The 26,189-nt window shown below is 34.9% G+C and overlaps 4 protein-coding genes and 1 long non-coding RNA gene across 9 annotated transcripts in view; 1 reads left to right on the forward strand and 4 right to left on the reverse strand.

Moving 5' to 3' along the window:
* Window positions 1–7,676, reverse strand: part of LOC115562796 (PI-PLC X domain-containing protein 2) — a 49,994-nt gene extending 42,318 nt beyond the window's left edge. The window contains exon 1 of the mRNA XM_089257752.1: window positions 7,639–7,676. The gene's annotated coding sequence lies outside the window, so the exon portion shown is untranslated. The remainder of the gene's footprint in view (window positions 1–7,638) is intronic.
* Window positions 1–18,167, reverse strand: part of Hnf4 (Hepatocyte nuclear factor 4) — a 30,877-nt gene extending 12,710 nt beyond the window's left edge. Inside the window, exons 1-2 of one of the 2 annotated variants that reach the window (XM_030384886.2) lie at window positions 17,398–18,167; window positions 13,573–13,729 (exon numbers count right to left, since the gene is read on the reverse strand). In XM_030384886.2, coding sequence (XP_030240746.1) covers window positions 13,573–13,666 — 94 coding nt within the window. In that variant the 5' untranslated portion in view covers window positions 13,667–13,729; window positions 17,398–18,167. Of the gene's footprint in view, window positions 1–3,218; window positions 3,559–13,572; window positions 13,730–17,397 lie in introns of those variants that run through there. The other variant, XM_030384885.2, reaches the window with a different exon arrangement.
* CatB (Catalase B) lies at window positions 14,672–16,456 on the reverse strand. The gene has a single exon (XM_030384891.2). It carries the CDS (start codon window positions 16,287–16,289, stop codon window positions 14,769–14,771), a length of 1,521 nt encoding a protein of 506 aa, XP_030240751.1. The 5' UTR covers window positions 16,290–16,456; the 3' UTR covers window positions 14,672–14,768.
* A 755-nt stretch (window positions 18,168–18,922) lies between the features above and the next one.
* LOC149091699 (uncharacterized) lies at window positions 18,923–22,873 on the forward strand. 2 transcript variants are annotated; one of them, XR_016196460.1, is made up of 5 exons: window positions 18,923–19,061; window positions 19,806–20,308; window positions 20,367–20,753; window positions 20,825–21,557; window positions 22,737–22,873. It is a non-coding gene; the product is annotated as an uncharacterized LOC149091699 (long non-coding RNA). The 2 variants fall into 2 exon arrangements; XR_016196459.1 differs by having other exon boundaries at window positions 20,367–21,557.
* raw (NDT-like domain-containing protein raw) overlaps window positions 22,716–26,189 on the reverse strand; it is a 37,116-nt gene continuing 33,642 nt past the window's right edge. For all 3 annotated transcript variants that reach the window (XM_030384879.2, XM_030384882.2, XM_030384881.2), the window contains 6 exons: window positions 25,767–26,136; window positions 25,482–25,696; window positions 25,254–25,412; window positions 24,020–24,390; window positions 22,981–23,948; window positions 22,716–22,888 (listed from right to left, as the gene is read on the reverse strand). In XM_030384879.2, the coding sequence (XP_030240739.2) occupies window positions 22,733–22,888; window positions 22,981–23,948; window positions 24,020–24,390; window positions 25,254–25,412; window positions 25,482–25,696; window positions 25,767–26,136 (2,239 nt within the window). In that variant the 3' untranslated portion in view covers window positions 22,716–22,732. The remainder of the gene's footprint in view (window positions 22,889–22,980; window positions 23,949–24,019; window positions 24,391–25,253; window positions 25,413–25,481; window positions 25,697–25,766; window positions 26,137–26,189) is intronic.

A 26,189-nucleotide genomic window follows, 5' to 3' on the forward strand; every position in this document is an offset into this window, starting at 1 on the left:
GCAGTATATTATATTTGTGCTGTTATCAATAAGTAATTACGCTAGTATTTCGAGCATGTCTCAAGTGTAAATGCTCCCTCCTTATAGCTGCCCTTTTTTTTTGTTTTTGTGTTTTATTTATTTTTTTTTATACAAAATGTGTGCGTATGCCTACTGTTTCCGGTTGGATCACTGCTAACGGCCAACGTATTGATTATTTTATTAGGTAGCTGAATAATTACAAGAAATTAAACGTTAAGTATGTACAAACAACACGTGCAGTTGGTGGGGCGGCAATCGTTATGTGATTGCAAACGAGTCAACGTGGGGTTGGGTGGGGTAAGCGGACTCAATAATTTGACGTGTACGTCTTGAATATGAATGCAATTAATAATTAATTAAGGCATTCGTGTGTAAAATGCCAATGAAAACAAAATAATTAAGCCATAAACGATAAACTGAAGCAAAAGATGCGATTAGATGATTAAAGATGAATTAATACAAAAATACTCTCAAGTTTATGCCGTAAATAGGAAATACTCAAAACAGATATGTGTGGGAAATAATTAAAAAAAAATAAATAAATAAAATAAAAGCCAATAAATAAAAAAAAAAAAAAAAAATACAAAAGAAATATATAAAGATTTCTCATTATATTACTTGAAAATAATTTTAAAATTTAAATATAATATAAATAAAAATGAAACGTAAAAAAAGAACTAAAATGATTAATAATGTATAAATATACCATTTAATTTAAAAATTTGAAAACCGTATATTCTTCTTAAATATAGCTTGAATAAAAGCATACATATTGTTATACTTGATTTATTAAAAAAATTGCATACAAAAAAGATTAATATCATAAACAAATATAACCTAATATATTTTAATATGTAAATTTTATTTTTATTTTTTAAAGTGTAAATTGTTATACATATATGTATATTTATACTCATTTCTATATATATATATGTATATGTAATTCTATTTTCATGGAACGTCAAGCAAACTATATTATGTATGTGGATACAGTTTTAACACGATAGCAATACATCCAATGAGTTAATTGTTGTTTAATGTACTTCTATCTGCCATAAAAAATAATTGTAATTGCTAAATATCAAGTAAAGCTAGATCAGACGATAAATCGTTTATACAATATAATTATTCATTATATTTATATACTAAGAATAAACCTGAGGCCACACACACTTCACAAGACCCCCTAAAGGCGGGCATTATCAAAATTCATGTTTTATGATTGTTTTGAACAAAAATCTAATCAGCATTAGAAGAGCTCGCAGTGTGTATGTAAATGCAAGAGCTAACCTGTGATAAGCACTGCAATAAAGTTTCGCTAATCAGAAGGCAGAAAATAGAAAACAAGAAACATTAAATCTGATAAAAACAACTAAAAGCTAATCAAGTGTATATGGAATGTATATGTAGAAGAGTGTATATCAATCAAATTCAAATCAGATGTATGTATATTTTATAGTTGAACTATATACATATGTATGGGTAAAGTGGAATAGCTCAAAAGACAAATAGATGAGTTTGAAAGGGACATTAATAGAAAGCAAGACGTCTACGCAAAGTTTTTGAAAGGCCTTTAGATATTGTGACACTAATGTGATCCTGTCTAAATGTTATCAAGTAGAATTCAATAATTATAATCTCAATACTGTTGAAATTCATTAATACTCCGTTAATTACATACTAATAAATAATAATCTTGTTTACATATAATATATATATGATTATTATATAATGCAAGAGAGTGAAATTTTCCCTTATATTTGAAATAATTGTCAAAAAATTAATAAAAAAATAATAATAATAAAAAAAAAACAAAAAAAAAAAACAGTATAAACACGCGCTATTAAAATGTATCTTATCAGAGCGAAGCGAATATGCGCAAGCAAATCAGAAAAAAAAGAAAAATAATATGAAGGAATATAAAAATTTTGTTAAAAAGCAGAAGCCTAAATGCTCTTAGATGAAAGTTGAAGAAAATAAAAAAAATATATATACATTTATGTATAAAAATATTTATTGATTGATTAATATGTATGCACACATTTATAAAAATATGAAACAACAAAAACATTATGTAAAAGTTTTTTTTTTTTTAAATTGTTATTATAGTCAATTTATATAAATGTTTGGTTATAATTATTATTTTATTTTATTTTAATATGTAAAAATATAATTAAATTTTATGGCAGCAAGAGTTTTTAAAGGTATACGTATTTTTTAAAAAAAAGTGACTCAATTTAGCTGCAAACGGCTGTCTTAAATATTTTAACGTGTATAATCTTGTAGACTCAAATCTCTATTGATTTAATTTTAGATGCTCTCTTGTTTTCATATTTGTTTTGTACACATTTTATATACATACATATATAGAATTGACGAGCCTCAAAAAAGCCAAAAATAACAACAATAAGCAAAAGAAATTCTACATTGCCTTTTAAATAAATATGTACCATACTCTTTGAAAATATCATTAAATGCTCAATTGATTTTATATAAATTATTTTACCTTCACAGTAATAAACGTTCGATAATTAACTTCCTCTAAATGATATACGTATGTATATATACTTATATATATGTATATACTATGAGTTATATGTCTGCAGGGGCATTTAATCTAAGCCAGCACGATAATAACTGTTTTTCTTATTAAAATAAATGTTTTTTTGACAAAGATAAGTTCAGTTCAAATGTACTCAGCAGGTGTCTGAGGCGAAACAAAAAGAAACACGCGAACTTGGAGTATGCCAAAAGTATGCAATGAAAAATTGGAAGGAGCTAAGAAAATATACTATGTACATATATAAATATAAAGAATATTTATATAATATTGTAGAAATAAATATCAAAATTATTATCAATATTATCTAAGAATATGTGAAACAAAAAGTAAACTTAAATATTTTCAGTCAACCAGAATATTAAACTCTCCTAAAAATTCCTCCATTTACATTGTAAAATAATAAATATTCGTCGTTAGATAAGCTCCTGAACAAACAACATTAAGTTTTTGTTAACCCTGAGGTCTATTGGGCATATAAAATCTAAGATATATAAAGCTAAAGATATAACGATAGCCGCATATCGAAAACTGAACGAGGCGCCATAAACCTCATACACAAGGCTATATATCATGGAAACTGATTAAACTGTACAAAAACACATACATATATGTATACCAGAACGACGCAACTCACCCATCATTTGCAATAGATTCTCTTCCAACAGGAATGGATCGTCATAGCCCGAATTTGTTAAATTTTCGGTTTTCATATTTAACAAACTGGGTAGCATTGAGGCATACATTTGTTATAAACTAATTGGCTAACAATTCTATGAAATTTATCTAGATATATGTATGTATATAGATATTTGTATATCTAACTATAATTATTATTCACCGAGAGGTTTCCTCGTTTTGCTTTTTTTCTCAGCTTGCAAGACGCGACAATGGGCAAATATTTAAAAATCCTTCACACTTGAAGCAAATTTATTTTCACAGAAATTGCTGTTAGCGCATATTTTTGTCGTTGTTGTTGTTGTTGTTATTGTTGTATACACACACACACACGCACACACATACATTTAAGTAAAGTTCAATATTTGCACAAATTAAAATTGAAAATGACGAAAAGACGATACTCGAAACGTTTCAGCGATATATCTGTATGTATGTATGTATATAGATATATATCTAGATATATATTTACATCGGTAATCAGGCTTAGGGTTAACAGGTTGCAGCACGTAAATAAATAATGCAAATTAATTAAGAACTCTTGTCTTATTCTCCATTTGTTGCTCAACTATTTCTATATACGCTTATCACAGTGTTTTTTAGTTTCTTTTCTTGTTTTTTTGTTTTTTGTCTAAATTCTAATTGATTGTGTTTATTTTTGTTAGTTCTTGCGATCTCGACCGGCACAATACGACGACGACGACGGACACCGGCTATGTCGGTGCTCGGTGCTCGGTGCTGGGTGCTCTCGGTGCTTCTATGTATTATAACCGCCCAGTGCGAAACACTGACTAAACCTCAAATAATGTTCTCAGCACGTACTAACTGTCTTAATATTATTTGTTGTAGATATAGAAGTCAACGTCGGCCGGCGACGGCGACAGCGACGGCAACGGCGACAGCGACTGCGACGGTGACAGCAACGACGCGTCGACTCAGCAGCAGCACAGTCGCTGCCTCAGCGGACGTCGCTGTCGCTCGATCGACGTGCGTTCGGCTCTAGGCGAGAGCCAAACGGCAAGCACACATAAACTTTATTAAATATTATTACTATGCTAGTTGTTGTTGTTGTTGTTTGTGTTATTGCTGCACTTGTTGCTGTTGCCTTAGCGCAAAAAATAAGAACAACAACAAATTGTTAACAATTTACGGCGATTACAGCTCGGCGCTCGTATCGTCTTGCGTTCGTGTCAGCCAGCTAGTCAGCTAGTCATCCAGCCAGTCGGGCAGGGCATGCGCAGTCGGCTCTGTTTTGTGCTGGCCTGTTATCAATCTTCTGGCTCTCTATAGACATATATGTATATGTATATGTATGTATATATGCATACACAGGTCTAATTGTTTAATGGCTGTTATACATACATACATACATAATATGCACACAAAGTGTCGCACATTAACAACAACATAAACATCACACAATCATTTGAAGCATTTTGGTTTTTTTCTGGTTAAAAAAAAATGTTTGTTTTTTTTTTTAATTTTATTTATTTAGATTTGCGGCACGATTATTGCGACTGTACTTCAGATTTACCTACGCATTTAGGTGTCGCAATTTATTTTCCTATTTCCAAAGAATTTGTTGTTGTTTTTTTTTAAGTTCAAGTTCAAATTATAGCTGAATTATTAAAGCTTAAAAATATTTTACATGTGATAAAAAAATATATTTAGAATAAACATAAATGAAATACAAAATTAATTTGTATATTTTTTAATATTCTATAGAATGAATTAATTTAATAATTATGGCATCATAATTAACAATATTTAAATAATAATTAGATTTCCATAATTGTGTATAATTATGAAAAGCAAATAAATAATATTCTAACTTAGACACATATAGCTTATGTTATTTAGATTTGAATAATTCTATATTAGCTATTTTTATCTCTCTTACTTTCACTCTTTAGCAGAATATCAACCAACTATAAAAACTCTTTCAATTAAAAGTATATCATGACAATCCAAAGCATAAATCATTTCTTGATAAGACTTGAAGAAGTTGTGTACAAGATCTAAAATGGAGCATTAAGACAACAGCAAATATTGGAAAACAATAAAGAGACATATGAAGAATTGCAGAGAGACAGAGCGAGAGCGAGAGAGGAAAAGAGAGATAGAATGGGAAATGTTATTAATTTATGACCAATTACTCTGACTACAGGGAATCTGAAGTTTTTCAAATAATTTAACTGAATATATATAGTATATTTGCATAAATGTGGATATTTTTTTTATATCATTTCATATTAAAATATATAAAAATAATATACTTCATTTAAATTAAGATTTAAATACATTTTATAAGCAGAAAATATTTTTAATATGTTGTAAAAAAAAAACAATGAAAAAAACAAAACTATATATATGTATATAAATATAAAATTTGTTTTTATAAATATTTTAAATACAATTTATACAAAACAGTTGTGAATTAAAAAAAAAAGTATGATAATTGAATTCATAAATACTGAACATTTACATGTTATATAAATAAATGGTAAATTATAACTAAATTAATATTTTATAAATAGCAATTATTCCATATTTGTATTTTCTGGAATTTTCCCTAAATTATTATTATTTGAATAGTTAAAAATAAAAGTCAGCGCCTGCACTTGTCTCAGCACAAAGTCAATAAAAATGTGAGGTAATGCAACACCTTTATTTATTGCATTTTCGTTAGGGTATGAGCTGTTCGTTGTGTCACTCTCTCTCTCTCTCTTTCTCTTTCTCTCTCTATCGTGGCACACTCATAGGCCTGGCCTGAACTCGACTGCGTGTCTGCCACTATTTGTGGATCAGATCACTTTCAGCTTGGCAAACATGCATATCGCACTGCTCTGGCGACAGCGTCGAGTGGCCCGCTTTATCATTATCTGAATCCCGGAGCTCAGTAGCAAGTGCCATATATTTATATACATATATATATGTATGTATATTTATACATTATAGGTCGCTCTGTTGATATGACAGTGAAGTAGTCAGCAAAGCTGAGCTGTCAAAGGCGCTCGCTTATCAGTCACGGGCCATAATATATATATGTATATATTTTATATATATTATATATTTGTCTATATAGAAGCAAAAGAAGTCTGGTTGTGAAACAGACACAGCTCCAGCCTGGGCTGGGAGCGCTTTGAGCCGTGTCTGGCATTCGGACAACCAAATCGCACATAGATTAATGATTCGCTTTGATAGGTTGCCTCTGGTACCGGGCGCTACCTAAGCGTTGACAAGTTCTTTTTTATTTGTATTTACTTTGTTGTTCTTTACAAAAATAAATGAAAGAATTTGCCGGTTGTTCGGCGCGTTGAGCTCGGAGTGTATGAATGCAAAAGCTAAGTCGGTGTTTTGTATGCCCTGTACATACATATATAGAAATGTAGTGGGGTATGATATGCAGTGTGTAACAGAGGAATGAGAACAATAATATACTTTTATATTTCATAAAATATATTTCTGAAAATTCTTTTGTTCCATTATTTATTATTATTATTATTATTATTATTATTATTATTATTATTATTATAATTATAATTATTATTATTATTATTATTATTATTATTATTATTATTATTATTATTATTATTATTATTATTATTATCATATATAACGTGATATATCAATATATATTTATTATTTTTCATATTATCTTGAATCTATTTCATCTATAATATAATTTCAATCAACCACTCGATGATAAAAGTATTTTTTTTTTTTTAATTTTGTTAAGTTTTTTTCCTGAACTTGTTTCACATAAAAACTCAAGTTCCTAAATTTTTTAAATCAATCTACAGCGTATCGGCTAGTCGGGTTATTTTTTATTTAAAGCTCAATTGTTTTTGTTTATTCTTTGAGCTGCGCTTCAACGCTGAGCTGGACGTTGGGCGTTGATTGATGCTTGTGATTCAATTGAATATAATTCGCTGCCAGTGCAACTGAGTGTGTGTGTGTGTGTGTGTGTGTGTGTGTGTTTGCACCGCTGAGATTGCCATTCAACATTCAACATTCAACACCCGTGTCGCACTCACCACTTACTCATGCACAATCAGCGGAGCTGGAGGCAAAAGCCAGAGCGTTGTGGACGACGACGGCGTTTCATGTTGCTGTTGTTGTTGTTGTTGTTGTTGTTGTATTTCTCGCACTTTAACCGGCGCGGCTGAATACGCCGGAATTTCTGTGACGAAATCAAACGGCGTTGGCATTTTTGTTATTGTTATTGTTTTTTTTTTCCTTTGGGTTTGTTATTGTTTTTGTGTTTGTTTCATTTTGTTTTGCAGTTGTACTTTGACTTATATTTTGTTGCTTTCGAATGCCCGGCTAAAGTTGGCAACGTCACCGCTGAGGCTGGCAGCCGTGCCGTGTGACGTCACAGCGTATGGCCAAATTGTCAATTAACGCTTATCAGACTGACAAATGCATTCTCACGTGATGCGCTATCACAAATAATCATAGACGATTCCAAGAAATTTCTTATAGCCAAATTAAAATTTAGGCCTACAAGAATATACATATATATTATTTAATATATATTATTTATATATGTATATATGCATGTATTTATTTTTATATAAATATATTTAATCTAATGGCTATCGTTCACGCCTTTTTGTTTGTTTTGACTTTGTCTGTCTAGAGATATCTTCAGATCGGGCTCTTTATCGTAATGTCAATTTAAGCCAGCTTTCTCAATTTCCGCTGGAAATACTCAATGTGTGATATACAAAATTCGGAAAAAGATATACCATTCCGTTTCCGGTTTTCATTTAACATTCAAATTTGAGGGATTGATCTAATATATATTTTTTCTGATTAATATTTATTTTTTATTATGTGTCTTTAGATTTTTCAAATTTTGAATCAATTATTTAAACAAGTGTTTATTGTTTATAGTATAGTCTTTAATGCTTAAAACAACTTAAATAATTTTTAATAATAACCTAATTTTTGCATATATATTTTATAAAAAAAAAAAAATATAAATAAAATATAAATATATATTCTAGATATTTCTATCTATATATGTACCGTCTTTGTTTTGGATATTATGAAGTGAAATGGAAAATATTTGCTAAAAATACTTTTGCTAAGCCAGCTTCATTTCCTTGATTATTTATCCAACATAAAAATATTATTTGATTTTGAATCTAATGGAATCTAAATTGTTTTGAGTGAAATGTTTACAAAGTCGTGCTCGTAATCAAATTAGAGTCGAATTTGTTTTCCATTATGAAACGAACTTCCGGTAATGGTGAAAATGTTAAATCCAATTAACAGTAAAGTTTCTGTTACCTATTGTACTGTAAACAAATGTGTTGTATCTGCTGCTGCTTCTTCATCTTCTTCATTTCATTTTCATTTCGATTTTCGTATACAAGTATTTTGATTCCCACAAGTGCTTGGCTGACAAATGCCCCCACATTAATGAGTCCGCAACGTTCTGGGCAATGCAATTGGAGCGGCGGCATGTGCAACTGTCATATGGGGCAGAGATTGCATTAATTGCAATTACAAAATATGAGCGCATAAATATGGAAATATGTATATACAAGCACACACATATACATATGCATGTAAATACATACATATATCATATCTCTCATGGAATGAATATGACGCATATGTTTTGGCTTGGAATCGAATGCAGCGAGCTAAATGAATCACGAGCGCTGCCTGAGGATCGTCGCCAATTGTGGCTACTGTACAGTTGTCGCCCGTATGTGAGTGCGACCCGGCGTTTCCTGCATGGGTGTGGTGTAACAGTGTGTGTGTGTGTGTGTGTGTGTGTGTGCGTATATACGACTGTGAGTCTGATGAAAATAATAAAAACAACTAAAAGAAGTGAATAAGCAACAAAAATTACAAGTTGAATGAAAGCTAAACTCAAAGAAAACGACTAGCTGATACCCTGTAAAAGTCAAGGAAGCAAAAACTAATAAAGAAGTTGAATAAAGAAAGAGAATAAACCTAATAAATGTTGGTATAACCTTAATTCAAATAATTTTTTTAAATTTGGGAATGATAAAATATTTTTGTATAAATTAAATTATATAAATTAATGAATTAAATTGAGTAAATTAAAATTGTACTTTGTATTTTTTATTTTTCGGGAATTTTTTGTTTATAATTTTTATTGTTTTCGCATTAGTATTATATGAAAACCCAGTTCAAGGCTACAAAATGAAGACTCAGCGTTACAAATTTAGAGCTTGCAATAAAAATGATTGACTATGTGTAGATTTAGGATTTGATAAAACATAAAAATATATTATACATAAAGTATATAACAATAAGAATAATTCATATAAATTGAGTAAACAATAAACTTATATATCAAAAAATCTAAATGGGCTAAATTTCGTTGGGCATATCCAAAGAAATCTTCTCGTAATCTTTAACATCTTTTTTATAGCCCCACTTTCACTTACATTTATAGGGTATAATAAAATGCATGTCATGTTCGTGGCATTGTTGTGTCATGTGTATATGTATGTGTGTGTGTGTGTGTGTGTGTTTGCATGTCGCATTTTCCCGGCCTGCGCACATGTGGATAACTTGACTGCCTGTCAATTTCCAGAGAAATATGAAAATTAGCCAAGCCAACAGGCACCGCCCCCCACACACACGCGCACACACTCTCACCTATGCAATTATAAAACTCCCCCCATGAGATGAACTCCCCTTTACCCGTTCTACTGATTTCTGTGGCGTTCGTTAAGTGAGTTTTGTGCGAAAATTTTATTATTTTATTTGCATACATATTTATATTAACCATACAAAGCAATGGAGCTGCGTTTATTTTTGCACTGCCCGATGACTGACTGAGTGAATGTGAGTGAGTGTGAGTGTGTGTGCTTGAGAATTTCGTATCCATAGGACAGCCATGTGATTTGCATGTGTTGTTCGTCATCTGCGTCATGAACAACATTATCATTAAGCAATTGCAGTTGCATTTGCAGTTGCAATTGTTGTTGTTGTTATGATCAACACACTCATCATCATCATCATCATCATTCACAATGATGATCACAATGAATATTGCTGATGATATTCATAATGTTTGACTGCAATTTACTATTTACACTTCATTAGGCGGCGACAACTTTAAGTGAAATGTGTCCACATTGTTGAGTGCTTCGCATGCAACTAAATATATTTGTAGCTGTATTTGTGTACCGTATATATAGAGAGCAGATCTTTCGCTGAAATTGAGAAAAGGTGACCGCCTAATTGAAAGAATCAGCTCAAGTGCTGCGCTCGTATCGCAACGTAGCGAAGCAACTGGAAAACTATCCACCAACCAAAGGCACTTAACACTTGACTCGGAATAAAGTTGAGAGCTTCGCTCTATCCGAATTAGATAATGATGGTTCAAGCGCTCAGGAAACAAATTTTTCAGAGTCAAGGTAATTGATGCGGAGCGGCATTAGAACAAATTATATATGTATGTATGTTTATATAAATGTTTTAGGAATGCTTTGTTTTTTTTTATGCGTGTGTGTGTGCATGGTAAATTGCTATTTCGGAGTAGATTAAGCTGTTTTTATTCAGAATTTAAGAAAATGTTCACACTTACATAATTATTTTTCTGACAGGTCAATTGTAGGAAAACTAATTTTTATATTTTTCGGAGTGCTCATTTTTCGGAGTACTCATTTTTCGGAGTGCTCATTTTTAAGTCTTTTTGTTTTGTATAATATTTTTTTAAGGATGCCAAATCTTGGGAATATTAAATTTTCGGAATTTGCATTTTTCTTTTTCACTTTATGTATGTATATAAAATAAAGTTTTTGCAAATTTCTTTTTATATACTGTGGGTAAAAAGTACTAAAAAATCTGAACTGATAACTTATATACATATATATTTTGTCAAATTTTTTATTAGGCCAAAAAAATATGAATATTCCATATAAATTAATCTGCCCAATATCTGTGCGTTTATTATCATAATTTATTCATTAAGTCAATAAGTATTATACCTTTATTGAGAAATCGAATGGCATACCGTTATACACTTATCTAAGGTTTCGGAATCACTTCAAGAGCTCAAGAGCAATTGCATTATTGTTTACCTCTATACAAATGTGACATAAGGCGATTCCATTATCTCTATGATTAAATTAACGAGTGTCCGAAGCGGATATACAAAATAAAGGAGAAAAAATTCAACAAATATACAATATATAAAACGAAAACTTGCTTAGGAGCAAACGAGGTTGATATCGTGCAAGCATACACATATTTCATAAGCACGGAAATACTATCTAGATAGCCTTTAAATTTTTTAATTATAATTATAAGCAGAGCAATATTAAAAAAAAAAAATGAAAAATAAATAAATAAACTAAGAAAACAAGACCTTCACGAGAGTGCGGAGGGGTAGCCAGAGCGCAGAATATATAAAATATTATTAAATCGGGGCAATGCACAAATCAATTGAGTTCGCGTCTAGCCGATAACCTCCATAGAATAATATCAGCGCAGAGCTTAGTATATGTATGTATGTATGTAGGCACATAGACTATATGTGCTGTGTAAATATATTAAGCTTTGGGTGGGTCAGGCAAATGTCTCAACTACTTGGCATGGGTTTTACTTTATTTTATTTTTTTTGTTTTTTTGCTTTACTTCACTTTAGTTAACTTTACTTTACTCTACTTTTTGTTTTGTATAATGCCTGATTTCAATGTTGAAAAATCAAATTAAGTGCGAGTAGCCAGCCGAGTGCGTTTCAGTTGAAAATTGTTTTCGTCATGTCAGCGCAGCGCTTAAAAAGGTGACACTACAGAACGAGCCCGGAGAGGGGCCTGTTCCGTCCACATCTGGCTAGCTAGCTAGACCGCCTAGGCTGGCTATAAATATTCAACAATTAAATGCTGGGCTTATGTCTAGGGGCTTGAGCCCGGGCCACTTCAGATCGACAGCGACTGCGACAGCGACTAGGTTTTTTTATTTTTGCACTAAGCTTTGTTTTTGTTTTCCTTCTTTGTTTTTGTTTTTGCTTTAAGTCGTATGTGTTTGCTATTGCGCATATTTAACCCTTCGGGGTTAAGTTAAACATTACGCTTACGTTTTATTTCGTTTTCATTTTGAGCGCCATTTTGCGATTTATTTTCAATGTTTAAATTGAATTTTTTTCTGTTTCTTTTCAGTTCTTTATTTTATTTTTTTTTTTTTTGCCGACAGTAACATTTTTAGCCGTCTTGTAATACTTAAAGTTAGCAATTTAGCTTATTTAATATAAATATACATATACGTTTTTGTTTGCTTGCAATTATTGGATCGTAAAACAGTTGCTTATATCACGACTAATCAATTTTTTAATCTGCTTGCCCAACAACAAGTTCTTGCTAATCAATAAACAAATTATAAACATTTACAATGATTGCTCGTCTGGCTTATCAAGCCTCCATTCGCAAGCTGGTTTATCAAGGCTATCTCGCTTCTATTTATAATTCCCATCTCCTCCACTCTCTCCCCTCTAAAATACTCCTATATTGTTCTATGTGCTGCACTTCTCATATCATATAAAACGCAATTGGAGCGCATTTATATATAGATCTTGTTTTTTTTTTTTTGTTATTTTATTTTGGCCAGGCACGTGCCATGCGTTGGCCAGGTGAAATTGCTACCCTGAACCGTAGAGTTTATGGCTTCTAAAATTTCGGAGTAACATAAATTATTTTGAAATTTGTGCAAATCATTGCTAAGTAGTGAATACACTTCAATTAAAAATATAACAAAAAAAATTTTTTTTTAACTATTTGCTGACTCAGTTTTTTTATAATTTGTAAATTATTCCTCTTGTATTACACTTTAAAGGATTTGCATACATTCAATGCATTAATTAAAATTAATTTAACTTGTATTACATAATACAAATTTATTTAAACATTTTCGGAATCAATTTGTTGTAAAAGAAAAATATTTCCGAACAAATTCAAAATAAATTATATTATAATTATTATTATACTTTTTAATGTAATTTTAAATGCCAATTTTGCAGTATCAAAACATCTAATATTTTCAGAGTAAAAGTCGATAAAAGAAAAGTCTTTAATAGCTATTATCAAAGTCTTTCGGAGCAATCAAATAAATATTGCATCTACTCAAGTGTTGATAGATTAACAAAAATATCTCAAAAAAGCCATTATATATATGATTTAGGATTATGCCGCAAATAGAACTTATATATTTATGATATTGTTAACTTGATTAGATATGGATCCGATAAGAATCGAATCCATTGGTGCTTAAGAATTGATGGCTAATAGGTATTAGATCATAATTTATAATAGGACACTCACCTGGCTCATTAATCTCCTGTTCCATTTGCTCCACTTTGTTAATCTCCATTAGCTGCTGTCCATCGGTAATTGTCAGATCTTGTGGGTGCTTCATAATAAACGAGTGTACGTTCTTATCAAAGATAATTCACAATCGTGTGCGAGTCATGCTTAGCAACTATAAACGAACGATAACGATAAGTGTTTAGTGGTATATATTATAGTTGAAGTAATTCAACATGGAAACTGTAATACAACTACTTCAACTATATTATACAGGTAAATGTGTCTTATATAGCTTTAATGGGTTTTCGATAAGCCGCAATAATATCTGCAATAAAATAGCAAGTATAATACAAGTATGTTCTGGTTACATGCCATACGTGAAAGGGAGTCAACATTTACAATACACCTAATATTAATATATATATATTTATATATATACCCAGTAATATAATGGCCCTATCAGCATTTCTAGTTGTCCATTTTTACGAGCAACTCATAAACCAAAGCAACTCTATGGCACACCCCACGCGCAGAGCTTTTGTGGTGACTCGTAGCGCCAAAATATCATATTGAAATAATAATCTATTCCGAACGCTCGTTCAGATAAACAGTTGAAAAAAATAAACTGACTTCACGCAAATGGCTTTCTTCATTTCTCTATCAGAAAAATTTTCAGGTTCAGCGATAGGAAATTTGTGATTATTATCAAACGTTTATTATTTCTTGGCCATAAAAGTTTGATAAGCCAATGGCAGCTATATACGTGGTTCTAACTATCAAAGCGAGGGGGCCTTACCCCTAACTAATCTCCACGGCAACAGGTTTTTATAGATTTCAGATCGTGCCGAAAACGTGACGGTTGCTTTCAGTTAGATTAATAGGGTTTTAAATTGGGGATTTCAAATAGAAATTTCTATGTACAGAAAAATAATGGTGCAGATAAATAATATACGAATTTACTAAAAATACTACTTAAGCTATCATCATTCCTGCACTACTCTATGGTCTATGGCAAACAGGTACACAGTAACAATCTCATTTGATCCCATTTTTATATAAATCTTATTTCATCCATATGCACAATTTATTTTTAACAAAATATCTTTAATTCTTATTAAATTTAGTATTTGTTCTTAACAATTTATTTAAACAACGCTAAAATTTCAGTATATATTTTTTATCAAATATTACAATCAGCTAAATTGGAGCAGCTAGAACTTCGATATCTTGGCTGTATTCAGAGCCTCGGTCATAAGTCGTCCAAAGTCGGCATGGACCATGGTAAAGAGCTTAACAGCGCGTTCCTGCAGGAATTGACTTGCATCCGCTAGATGCTCCGATATGTTGCGTACCAGGCGCTTACGGCCGCAATTGTCCAGGGTATAGGTCCAGAAATCGGTGGCTTGACTGAAGTTGTCTTCCGTATCGCCGCTCATATAGCGATAGACATCACCCGAAACGGGACAGCAGGTCTGTAGAGCCAGAGCCCGAGAGCTCTCCTTGGGTCCACAAAAGGAGTTGGGGAAATAGTTGGGTGCACCATCCTGGTTATCATTCACAGTCATCGCTCCGTCACGCTGGAAGTTCTTGACATTCACACGATACGGACAGTTGACAGGGATCTGCATATAGTTGACGCCCAAGCGATATCTCTGTGTATCGCCATAAGCAAACAGACGACCCTGAAGCATTTTATCCGGCGACGGCTCAATACCGGGCACCATATGAGCCGGACTAAAGGCCAACTGCTCGACTTCCGTAAAGTAATTGGTGGGATTACGATCCAAGACCAATCTGCCAACGGGCAACAAGGGATACTCCTTCTGTGGCCACACCTTGGTCACATCGAAAGGATTAAATTTGCACTTTCTGGCCTCCTCGTTGAGCATCACCTGAATGAACAAACTCCAGCTAGGATAGTTGCCCTTCTTGATGGCATTATACAAATCACGTATGGAATAGTCTGGATCATGAGCGGCCAACTCTGCACAACGACGTGCGTCCAAATTCTTAATACCCTGATCTGTCTTCATGTGGAATTTAACATAGAAAGTTTCTCCACTTGGATTTACCATGCGGTAGGTATGGGCGCCATAGCCATGCATATGCCTATAGCCATCGGGAGTTCCCCGATCACCGAAATACATGAGCAAAGCGTGCATTGTCTCTGCTCGCAGAGACATAAAGTCCCAGAACATGTCCGGATCCCTGAGATGTGTCTGTGGATTGCGTTTCTGGGCATGCACCAGACTGGGAAAGAGCGAGGGATCACGCACATAGTACACGGGCATGCTGCAGCCCACCAAATCCCAGATGCCATCTTCCGTATAGAACTTGATCGCAAATCCTCGCTGTTCGCGCACCGTATCCGCGGATCCGTTCTCACCACAGGCCACTGAGAATCTCATGGCTATCGCTGTACGTTTCTTGACACGATCAAATACTGACGCTGCACAGAATTTGGTTATGTCATGGGTGCATTCGAAGTATCCAAAAGCTCCGGCACCTTTGGCATAGGCCACACGCTCTGGTATACGTTCCGTATCAAAATGCGACAGCTCGTCAAGGAAAACGAAGTCCTGCAACAGAGCAGGACCTCGCGGCCCAACCGTCATAATGGCATCCTTGACACCAACGGGTATACCACTCGAAGTGGTGCATTCGGTGGGTGGCTCTGAGTCTTTGTTCTTGTAGTCGATCAACTGATTGGAAGCCGGATCACGTGAACACATTTTGAATTTCGCTTAAACCGTTTCAAATAGTATAGATATATTTGCAATATAAAAACAGATATTGGAAACTATTTCAACTTCAAGAAATTTGGAATTCTGAAGCGAACTTTATGCAATAACTGAACGAGTGAATAATATTGTTTAGAGTTTTGAAGTTAAGTTCAAAGCATTTTCAATTGGAAGGAGAAAACTAGGTTTCTACTATTACTACTATTCTGCTATTAAAAATATTTTAACATTTATATTGTCGATTCGGAATATCTTCCCTAACAGCTATACTATCTAATCTATTTGGAATGGGTCGTATGGGTCAATATATTCACTAGGTAAGCTATTTCAACTGTTCATGAATCATGATATCTATTTTGAATTGATGATTTCGTTCAATTGTATAGCTCATGAACGACAGTTCCCATCACTAGTTCAGTGAGCTCAGCAATTTTTGATTGATGCATATTTTGTAGTTCATAAGCAATTTTTATTAGACAGTTATTGAACGGCTTGATCATGATCTTTTTGCTTATGAGCAGCTGAACGGTTCAATTGAGTGCATGATTCTGAAACAAATCTAACCAACAGTATATCGTTCATCATCGGATTCATAAATATCCTTAACTGATCAATCGCAAAAAATTCACTTCAATTTAATGAACCGTTCAATCGAACTTTTCGCGTTCGGCATATTCCTTTCTATATACATATACATATTACCTATACAACAAAATATATGTGCACAATATATACATATGTATATGTACACACATATATGTATGTATAAAAGATCAAATCGCAGTTGGCTCTCTACTGTAACCTTATGACTAGCTCATCAAGTATGGCAATTATCTATCGGCTAGATATTCGACGCATGCAAAGCTCTGTTTGCACGCGACACACGTGTCCATGGTTGAATGGCAGTCAATATACTAAGTATGACTAAAAGCTTGAATAGCTGAAATGTTAAGCAAATAGGCAAAACACACACAAATGTAGAAGCACGTATGTAGGTGTGCATGTGTGTGTGTCTTTAAGTGCACAAGTACATATGCATGTCTTATATGCACTCGCTCACTCACACACTCATGATTGCTTATGGCATATGGAAACTTACTTGAAAGCTCGCCGTTGAAAGTGTCGTTGTTGTTGTGTTGCTGCTGTTACTGGTATGCAGTTACTATTGTTTTTGCTGTTGCTTTTGGTATTTATCAGACGCTGCCGCTGCTGTTATGGCTGTTGACTCTAGTTGACCGCATGAATGAAAGCGAAGCAGAGCGCAGAGCAGACGACCGAACGAACGGAGGACGGAGACGCGCGTCACACACTTGTTGATTTCCTTCCTATTTGTGCTTTTTGCATGGTTCGTCTTTATAATTGAAAGCTGATGTTTTTTTTTTCTAATGTATTTTTCTCTATTTTTTTGGCACTCAAATCGTATTTTACACGCTTGCACACCTCTTCGTCTGCTTCTTATTGCTATTTCTTTGTTTTGCTTTGGCTCTTTTCTTCTTATTACTTTTGTATTACTTATGCACTTAAGCGGCTTTTGGCTGCCCTACTGTTATTATTATTGTTGTTGTTGTTGTATAGATGAGTGTGTGTGTTTCTTTCTGCGCGCCAATTAAAGACGTAACGGCGAACACTTGGACATTAAAATGAATTTATTTTATTTTCAGCTGCGCCACTGTTGCTGCATATTCATTTATATCAATCAAAGCGATATATTTATATGTACATATATTTGTTATTATTGTTTTTGTATTTGGTCGTTCTCAGTGCGAAGTCGTCACTTGAACTCAACTACGGCTTCTGTCTGCAACGGTCGCCAGCGACGGCAGCGCCAGCAGCAACAAGTCCCTTCGTACAGAGAGTGAGAGAGAGCGTGAGCACGAGAGAGCCACTGCTGCCAATTTAGCTTTTATCCCGTCAAATCTGGCTTTTTCCGAAGACAAATTGCGGGAAATATTTAAGAATTGCGGGAAGCGGGAATTCTGGCTTTTTTGAAAATGAATTAGGCTTTTTTCGATTTTTTTTAATACTTCGATTTTTTTAATACTGAAAACATGTAGCATCGCGGTTGCCACTTGTAAGAAAAGTTTGGTATTTAAATCTACCATTTTCGATAAATCTGTGAGGAAGTTTGGTAAAAATATACCAAATGTGTCAAAGAGTGGCAGCTTTACGTCGTTTACGTCGATATTCACCAATATCACTACCACTGCTTTACACAAACTGTGATCACAATAAGTGGGATTTTTTCGGCTACAAATTTCGTCATGCCAAAAGAATATAAGCAAAAGTGCCGTGATGCTTGGATAAAGAGCGAAGAATTCAAGGAGTGGCTTCGCAGGGATGACACGGACGACACAAGGGTCTATTGCAGTTATTGTAAGACTACAATAACTGCAAAGCTGAGCGATCTTCGTGCTCATGCAAGCACGAAAAAACACACAAGTGCGCTGGGTGGCTTCCAGCAAAAGAATAAAATTGATTTTGGTACCTTGCCTACAAAAGCTTTTGAACAGGAAGCAGCATTGTGTCTGTTTATTGCACAGCACGCAGCTATGGCACAGGTAGACCATTTGGGCAATTTATGCAGCAGCCATTTTGATAGTGCAACTGCCGGGCGAATAAAGCTTCATCGCACAAAATGCACCAGTATTATAAAAAATGTTTTGGCGCGTCATTTTTATGAAGATTTGTGCAGCGATATAGGCGACTCTAAGTTCAGCCTTATACTCGATGAATCAACGGACATCAGCGTTACAAAACTTTTAGGTATTTATCTTAATAATTGTTTTTGTTATTTTAATATATTTAATTTCATGTATGGCATGTATGTACATATATGAATACTTATTTAGGTTTGGTAATTAAGTACTTTTCCGTTCCGCGAGGTGAATTCGTCTCAACATTTTTAAGTCTGGTTAGCCTAGAATTTGGTAATGCTACTTGCATTGTTGATGGCGTTAAAAACGTGTTATTGTCATACAAATTAGATATTAAAAATCTAATTGGCATTGGTACCGATAATGCTACTGTTATGGTTGGCACAAACAGGAGTGTGTACACAGAACTGAAGAAGGAGGCTCCACAGCTAATTTTGGTAAAATGTGTTTGTCATTCTGTGCAACTTGCCGTTAGCCAAGTTTGTAGACAACATTTGCCGGAAAAACTAGAGTTTTTAATTTACGAAACCTATAATTGGTTTTGTAAAAGCTCATTTCGGCAAATGGAGTATAGTAAAATTTATAAATGCATTAATGATGATAAGGTTTGTGTGAAAATTTGCCCATATCTCTGTTATATGTTCTCGAATTTGTTTTTAACCTATGTAGTTAAATGTGAGTATTTTATTTTTCATGTGCCGGTTTGAATTCAGATTATTAACATCAAATTTTTTTTTATTTTTCAATATGAGTTTTTTTTTTTGTCTTTCGTTTCGTTGTTGTCAAAGTATTTTCGTAAAAAAATTTTAGTTTATTTTAATTTGAACGTATAATTTTTTTGATATATCCGAAGGCTCCATTGAAAATACCTAAAGTGAGCGACACCAGATGGCTATCCATTGAGTTAGCTGTATCACGCATTTTGGACCAATGGGACGAGCTCAAATTGCATTTCGAATTGGCCGCGACAAAAGACAAATGCTACAAGTCGCAAATTCTCTATGAATTATATAATGACCAAATTAATAAATTATATTTAATTTTTTTAAAACCAATTCTGTCCGACATGCAAAAAGTAAACAAGTGCTTTCAAAGCAATAAAACAAATGCCACAGAATTGCTAAACGACTTAATGTTTGCCATTAAATCGTTAAAAAATTTAATTGTTCCACCTATCAAGGAAATCGACGTATTGGAAATAGAAAACTTTGAAGAGCATGTAGAATCCGATATGTACAAAGGGTATGATTTTGAAAAGAAAATCAAGTCTTTAAATATCGATGCAGGCCTCGAGCAAGAAATTCGTGCTCGCTGCTCTTCTTTTGTTATTGAACTTATCAAGCAGCTAAAGCAGAGGTAACCAATTTTTCTGATTCTTCTACCGACCGTTAAATAATTTTGATTTTATCTGCAGGCTCCCCGACAATTTTAAAATCTTAAAAAACATTGACGTTTTTTCCGTTGATAAAATTCTGTCAACTAAAAAAAAAGGAATTACAGAATTGTTGGAACACCTCCAAGTAGACAGAATAGCCGACATTGAGCGGCAGTACTATGATATTAATCTAGTTAAGTGGGAAAACGTTAATGACAGCTCCAAATTTTGGAATGAAGTCTCCAATTACAAGGATTCTGGCGGCAACCGCAGATTCCTTGACTTGGCAGCTGTTGCCCTGCAAATGTTTTCATTACCATGGTCCAACGCGGAGGTGGAACGCGTATTTAGCCAGCTTAACTTGGTAAAGTCCAAGTTAAGGAACTCGATGAGCCTAAGCACAATAAACAGTATTCTTAGCATAAGGTAATATTTTATTGAGAGTGAAAAGATGATACCGATATATATATTACTTTTTTATTTAATATAACACACAGATATGGTTTGCGAAGACTGGGCAAATGCTGCTATGAATACAAAGTTCCTTCAAATTATCTTCGCATGATAGGTACTAACAGGTCGTACGATTCTGAAACCGATGCTAGTCGCGAAGAATTAGATAGCATGTTAAAAATCTTGTAAATTAAAAAAAAAAAAAAAAAAAAAAACAATCAAACCATAATAACCGCTTTTTTTTAGGCTTTTTTGTAAAAATTTTCAGCTTTTTTTTCCGTTTCTTCCATCTAAAAACAGCTTTTTATTCTGGTAAAAAGTTGGCAGCACTGGAGAGAGCGGCATGCAGTTATCACTCCATTGCTCAGTGTGTCTCTCTCTTTTCTTTGGCACGCTCGCGTCTACACTAACACAGCTGCTCTGCTTCCATACATACACGCACGCACACAGTCGCCGCTGTTGCTGTTACGTATTTGTTTTTGCAAAAATCAAACAATAAATTTTTGTGTTGTTCACTTGCTATTTTAAAAAACATGTCAGAATTGCATAAAACACGCGTGCTTAATTGTTTTTATTTTTGTACCAATATTTTACACAGTTTGCATTATTTTTGGAGCGGGGGCCTGTGCCGCTGGCAGCGGGTTGACTGAACCCACACGCTCACACAAATACACACAGTCGAGCTAGACGATGGCACAGTACGTACCACAGACGAATACGAGCAATAGGCGACTGAAAATCAAAGTGGCAAAAATCAACGGCATAGCGAATTAGTCGGTGAGTGAGGGAATGTGAAGAACGTAGCTATTGGCAGACAAGCAAAACCAGAATCAAAGGGTTTATCGAACACTACAGCCAAAAATGTAAACTTTTTATGTTTACCGAGAAGCTACGCCAACAAAAAATAGCAACAAATCACAAATTTTAACAATATTTGCGGAGAGCGTAAGAATGTGGCATTCTCGCGCGCGCTCTCTCACTCTCCCACTCACTCATATTGTATATATGTATGTATGTGTGTGTCACTTGTCACGTCGCATAGTGCGCCGCACTGTGGGCGGCTGATCGAAAAGCGTGCTGCCAGCTGTTCCAAAAAGCTTATACAATAAATATCGATATAGTTGCAATCGATATCTGTGTTATTCTACTAAATGTTATTCAACAGACTGATCGCTGTCAAACTGCTGAAAAGCGCAAACAGCGCTTTATAATTTTTTGAACATTTTATGTTTTGAATTTTCCTATTTTCATATAAAATATTTATGTTATGTTAGAAAAACTTGTTTATTGAGATATTTTTGCCTGCTAACTGGGTACAGTGGGCCACTAAATTATTATGATTTTGTTTTCTTTTAAGTATATGTATATATGGTTTAATGCTCACTAGATATTAAAATATATTTGAATTATTTACTTAAAGTTACGAATATTTTATAAATTTATATATGTATGTATGCGTGTATGTATGTATATAATATTTACAGTTGTTCATTTAATGCACATGAACACATGTACATTTATGGTATGTTAAATAAATAATAAATTAGTATAAAGCTGAATGCTTTTCTTTCAATTTGTTTTTGTTTTAAAATGCGCTTTCTGGGCGACGACATAATTCATTTACAGTTTTACAGGAATATTACGTATACGTAGCTATAATATATATGTAAGCATAGTGGGGAAACAGTTATAGGTAGTAAAGATTAGTACAGATTTTTAACATTTTTGCATTTCAATTACATTTAAGACACAATTGTTAAGAAAGTTTTTTTTTTTTTTTTTCTTTTTTTTAGAGTAAGGCCATAAAATATGAAATTAGAAATTAAATAGAGTTACATAAATTGCACTAAGAATTATAAAATTTAGCTTAGATTTGTCACGTGCTGCAGAAGTGAAACACAGGTACGATTGATTTTCTCATTTCCTTATCATCTCTTTCATTTTTTTTTTGTTTAGCTGCGGTCTCTATTGTTATACGCTCGCACCTTGGCCACGGTGCACTCGAGCGCCGCCTGGATGTCATTGAAGACGGGCACGCCCTGTCGCTTGGCCAGATCTATTAAATACGAGCGACCGCGATTGTAGTCCTTGATGGCGGCCACAGTTAACTGTAAATAATCCAATGGGAATTTCAATTAGCAATTAGGTTTGATGAATAACTACACATTATACTTGCTATATATTTTCATTCTTCTCTTACCTTTTCACCGCCCAGCACACAATCATCGGGCAGCATTTGCACGGCTAGCACAACGTTGTACATGAGTCCGATGCAGTGGGCAGCCAGCGTCATGGGCGCCAGCGAGCGCGTCTCGTTCGTGATGACAAAGAGCAGCACTCGGCTGGAGTCGAGCAGAGCGGGATTGTAGAGACTCTGGCGCACAGCCACGGGCGGCAACGACCAGCTGAGCGACTCCTCAGCCACCGTCAGCTCCTCCTGTTCCTCCAGCTGCAGCTGATTGCCGCGACACTTTCGACGCGTGCGCACGAACGAGCGTTGTTTCTGCTGCTGTTGCGGATCCTGTGTGGCAGCCACGGGCGGCGGCGTCGTCGATTGCTCTTCCTGCTGTCCGGGCAACTGCTGAATGCTCTCGTGCAGTGCGGGCGTGTGAAAGGTCACGTTCTGGGCCTGCAGATAGGGAGCCGCCAGCTCTTGGCGCCATTTGGTGCGCAGCACACAGCTGCCGCCCAAATAGACATCGCGCAGATCCAAGCCAGAGCAGCAGAGAGCATCGCCGGCACTAGCTATGGAGCTGCTGCTCGAGAATACCGAATCATTGGAGTCGCTCTCCTCCTCCTCCGCCGTATGCTGATTGATGCTGCTGCTGCTGCAGTTGGTGTTCGTGTTGTTGGCATTGTTGTTGCTGTTGCTGTTGCTGCTCACAGCCATAAACGGTTTGGTCTCTATCGTTTTGGTTGTGATTATCTCAGTTGTCTCTATCGATTCCACATTCAGCATTATGTGTGGCTGCAGTTTTTTACCTACGGACGCACCCAGCGGCTGCGGCGACGACGTGCCGCTGTCCCGACTCCGGCTCAACTGCTCGAACAAACTCTGCCGCTCCAGGTCGTGGCCGATGCCGCTGCTGCTATTCGATGGGACGCTGGCATTGCTCGACGTGCGCGATATATTCTTGCTGGCAGCATAATAGATGTCCACATCAGGCGCTGCAAGGCAAGAGAAATAGAGTTTTAGATTAGTCATGTCTCGAGAGACTGCTGCATCTCTTCCAGCTCACCGTTGGTAAAGTAAACCTGAGGCGGCGGTACATTTGTTCCCTTGATGGGCGATATGCAGCCGCTCTCGTGGATCTCCTGCTGCAGCACTGAGAGATAAGCGGAGATCACACAGAACAGATCGAAATCGATGAGCTCCTGGCAACTGCGCTGATGGGGCTGCTGCTCCTCTCTCAACTGCTGCTCGCCCGCCTTTGTACTTTGTGTTTGTAATAGTTTCAATGATTCGCGTTGATTGATTATTATCTTATTCAGATTGTCTAAATTAACTAAACTCTGAGCATAGCCTAAAAATAAGAGAGCACGTTTGCACTGTTCCACAGTGAGCAGTTCGCTTTGGGGACTGACGCGATCAAAAGCGCCGCGTACGGTACTAGAAATATAGAAGCGATACAGTTGGATTAGATATAATATTTATAATGATAATAGATAGATATTGCATGCTTTATATGCATGTTCTTTTTAGATCTTAATATAGGGAGAGAGAGAGAGAGAGAGAGAGAGTATATAGAATATAGTGACTTCCTAGAATTTTAACAATATATATTCTTGCTTCAACACATGGACAGTTTTTGAAAGTAATACTCTCTCAGTCTAAAAACCTATTTACGTATTTATTAAAAATATTTATTCCTCTCAATAGTAGCATCTGCTGAATTAACTGATTAGTAACTCTCCTTTCTCTTCACTCACATCTCTCATTTCACATCATCTATAAATCATCAGCCATTGTGAATTTTGTATCCCTCTCCCATCGCTTATCTGTTTTCACTGATATCTTATTTCTCATCTCGCGTCGCTGATCTCTTATCTGATCTTACATCTAACAGCTCGCATGTCTCATTTGTCATCTGCCATCACAATCAGAATTAATCTTCTGTATTTTAGCCTATTTATCATCTCTGATATAGCATCTCCTATATCTCATTTCTGATTTCGCATCTTGCACGATCCACATCCCATCTACTACGTTTTATATTACATATTCCACATACTATCTCTCATCTCTTCTCTTCGATTGTTTCCTATCTCATGTCAAATTGCTTATATCCCTGTTTTATCGTTCATGACTCTCATCCCAACTCCTATGTTTCATATTCCATATACTCTACTGAATCTCCCATCGCTTGTCTCTCATAATTCATTCATTTATTCATTTCACAGTTATATCAGCCATCTCAAATCTCTCATACTCCATATTACATATTTCACAAAACATATCCCCTTAATACTCACTCTAATATAGAAGATATTTTGGACGGTGGATCTCTGATGCCAGACAAGATATCCTTGGTGCGCTGCAGTCCAGATGGTATATTATCCAGCACGGGCAGACCGCGACGGGAGACCAGCTCCTTAAGTATCATTTGATTGCGACTTAAATCGAGGTATTCTCTATATAAAACAGAAAAGCACAGTTAATATTTATATACAAATAAAGGAATGGATTTCCAGTTAACATACTGATGCGAAATAGGCTCGTGTAGGATATTCTGATTTGGTTTATAGGGATGCAAAACCAACACCAGCTGCTTGCAGTTTTGACCCGCTATGTGTGCCGCCTCGATGGCACCAGCAGATGCGCGTGTTTCCGAATCCATAACAAAGAATAATACGCGTGCCTTTTCCTTGGCTCGATGCTCCAGCTCGATGAGATCGGGCGTCCAATCGGATACTTGCTGTTGATCGGATGAAATGATATAGTTAATGAGGATATACCGTAAGATTTATTTATATTTATATACTTACAGGATTATAGAATGAAATGCCTAGCTCCTTGAGTGCGGGTATTGCCACATCCGCTCGCCATGTGGTTGGATTGCAGGAGCCGCCGAGGAACACCTCGACGGGCTCATTGCTGGCATTCTTCTTCTTCTTGGTGTCGTCGACGCTGCTAAATGATTTTGTACTGCGCAGCTCTGTGGCATAATTCTCCGACTTTTTATTATAATGCTTAGAGGCAGGTGTTGTTGTAGTTGTTGTCGCAGTTGTTGTTGCTGTTGAATTTTGGGTATTATTGGAGCTATTCGCTGCTTGAGCAGCTTCGTCCTGCTGCTGCAGTAGAGAGCTGGAGATTTGTTGATATCTAACATCCGTGAAGTTCGATAAGTTTGAGGCGCTAAAAGAAAACAAATTAAAATAATTAACAAAAATTACTATCATTGCCAATTC

This window comes from Drosophila navojoa, chromosome 3, assembly GCF_054131105.1.
Source record: "Drosophila navojoa isolate 15081-1374.11 chromosome 3, UAZ_NAV_1.0, whole genome shotgun sequence".
In the NCBI taxonomy this organism is placed as follows: Eukaryota; Metazoa; Arthropoda; class Insecta; order Diptera; family Drosophilidae; genus Drosophila; species Drosophila navojoa.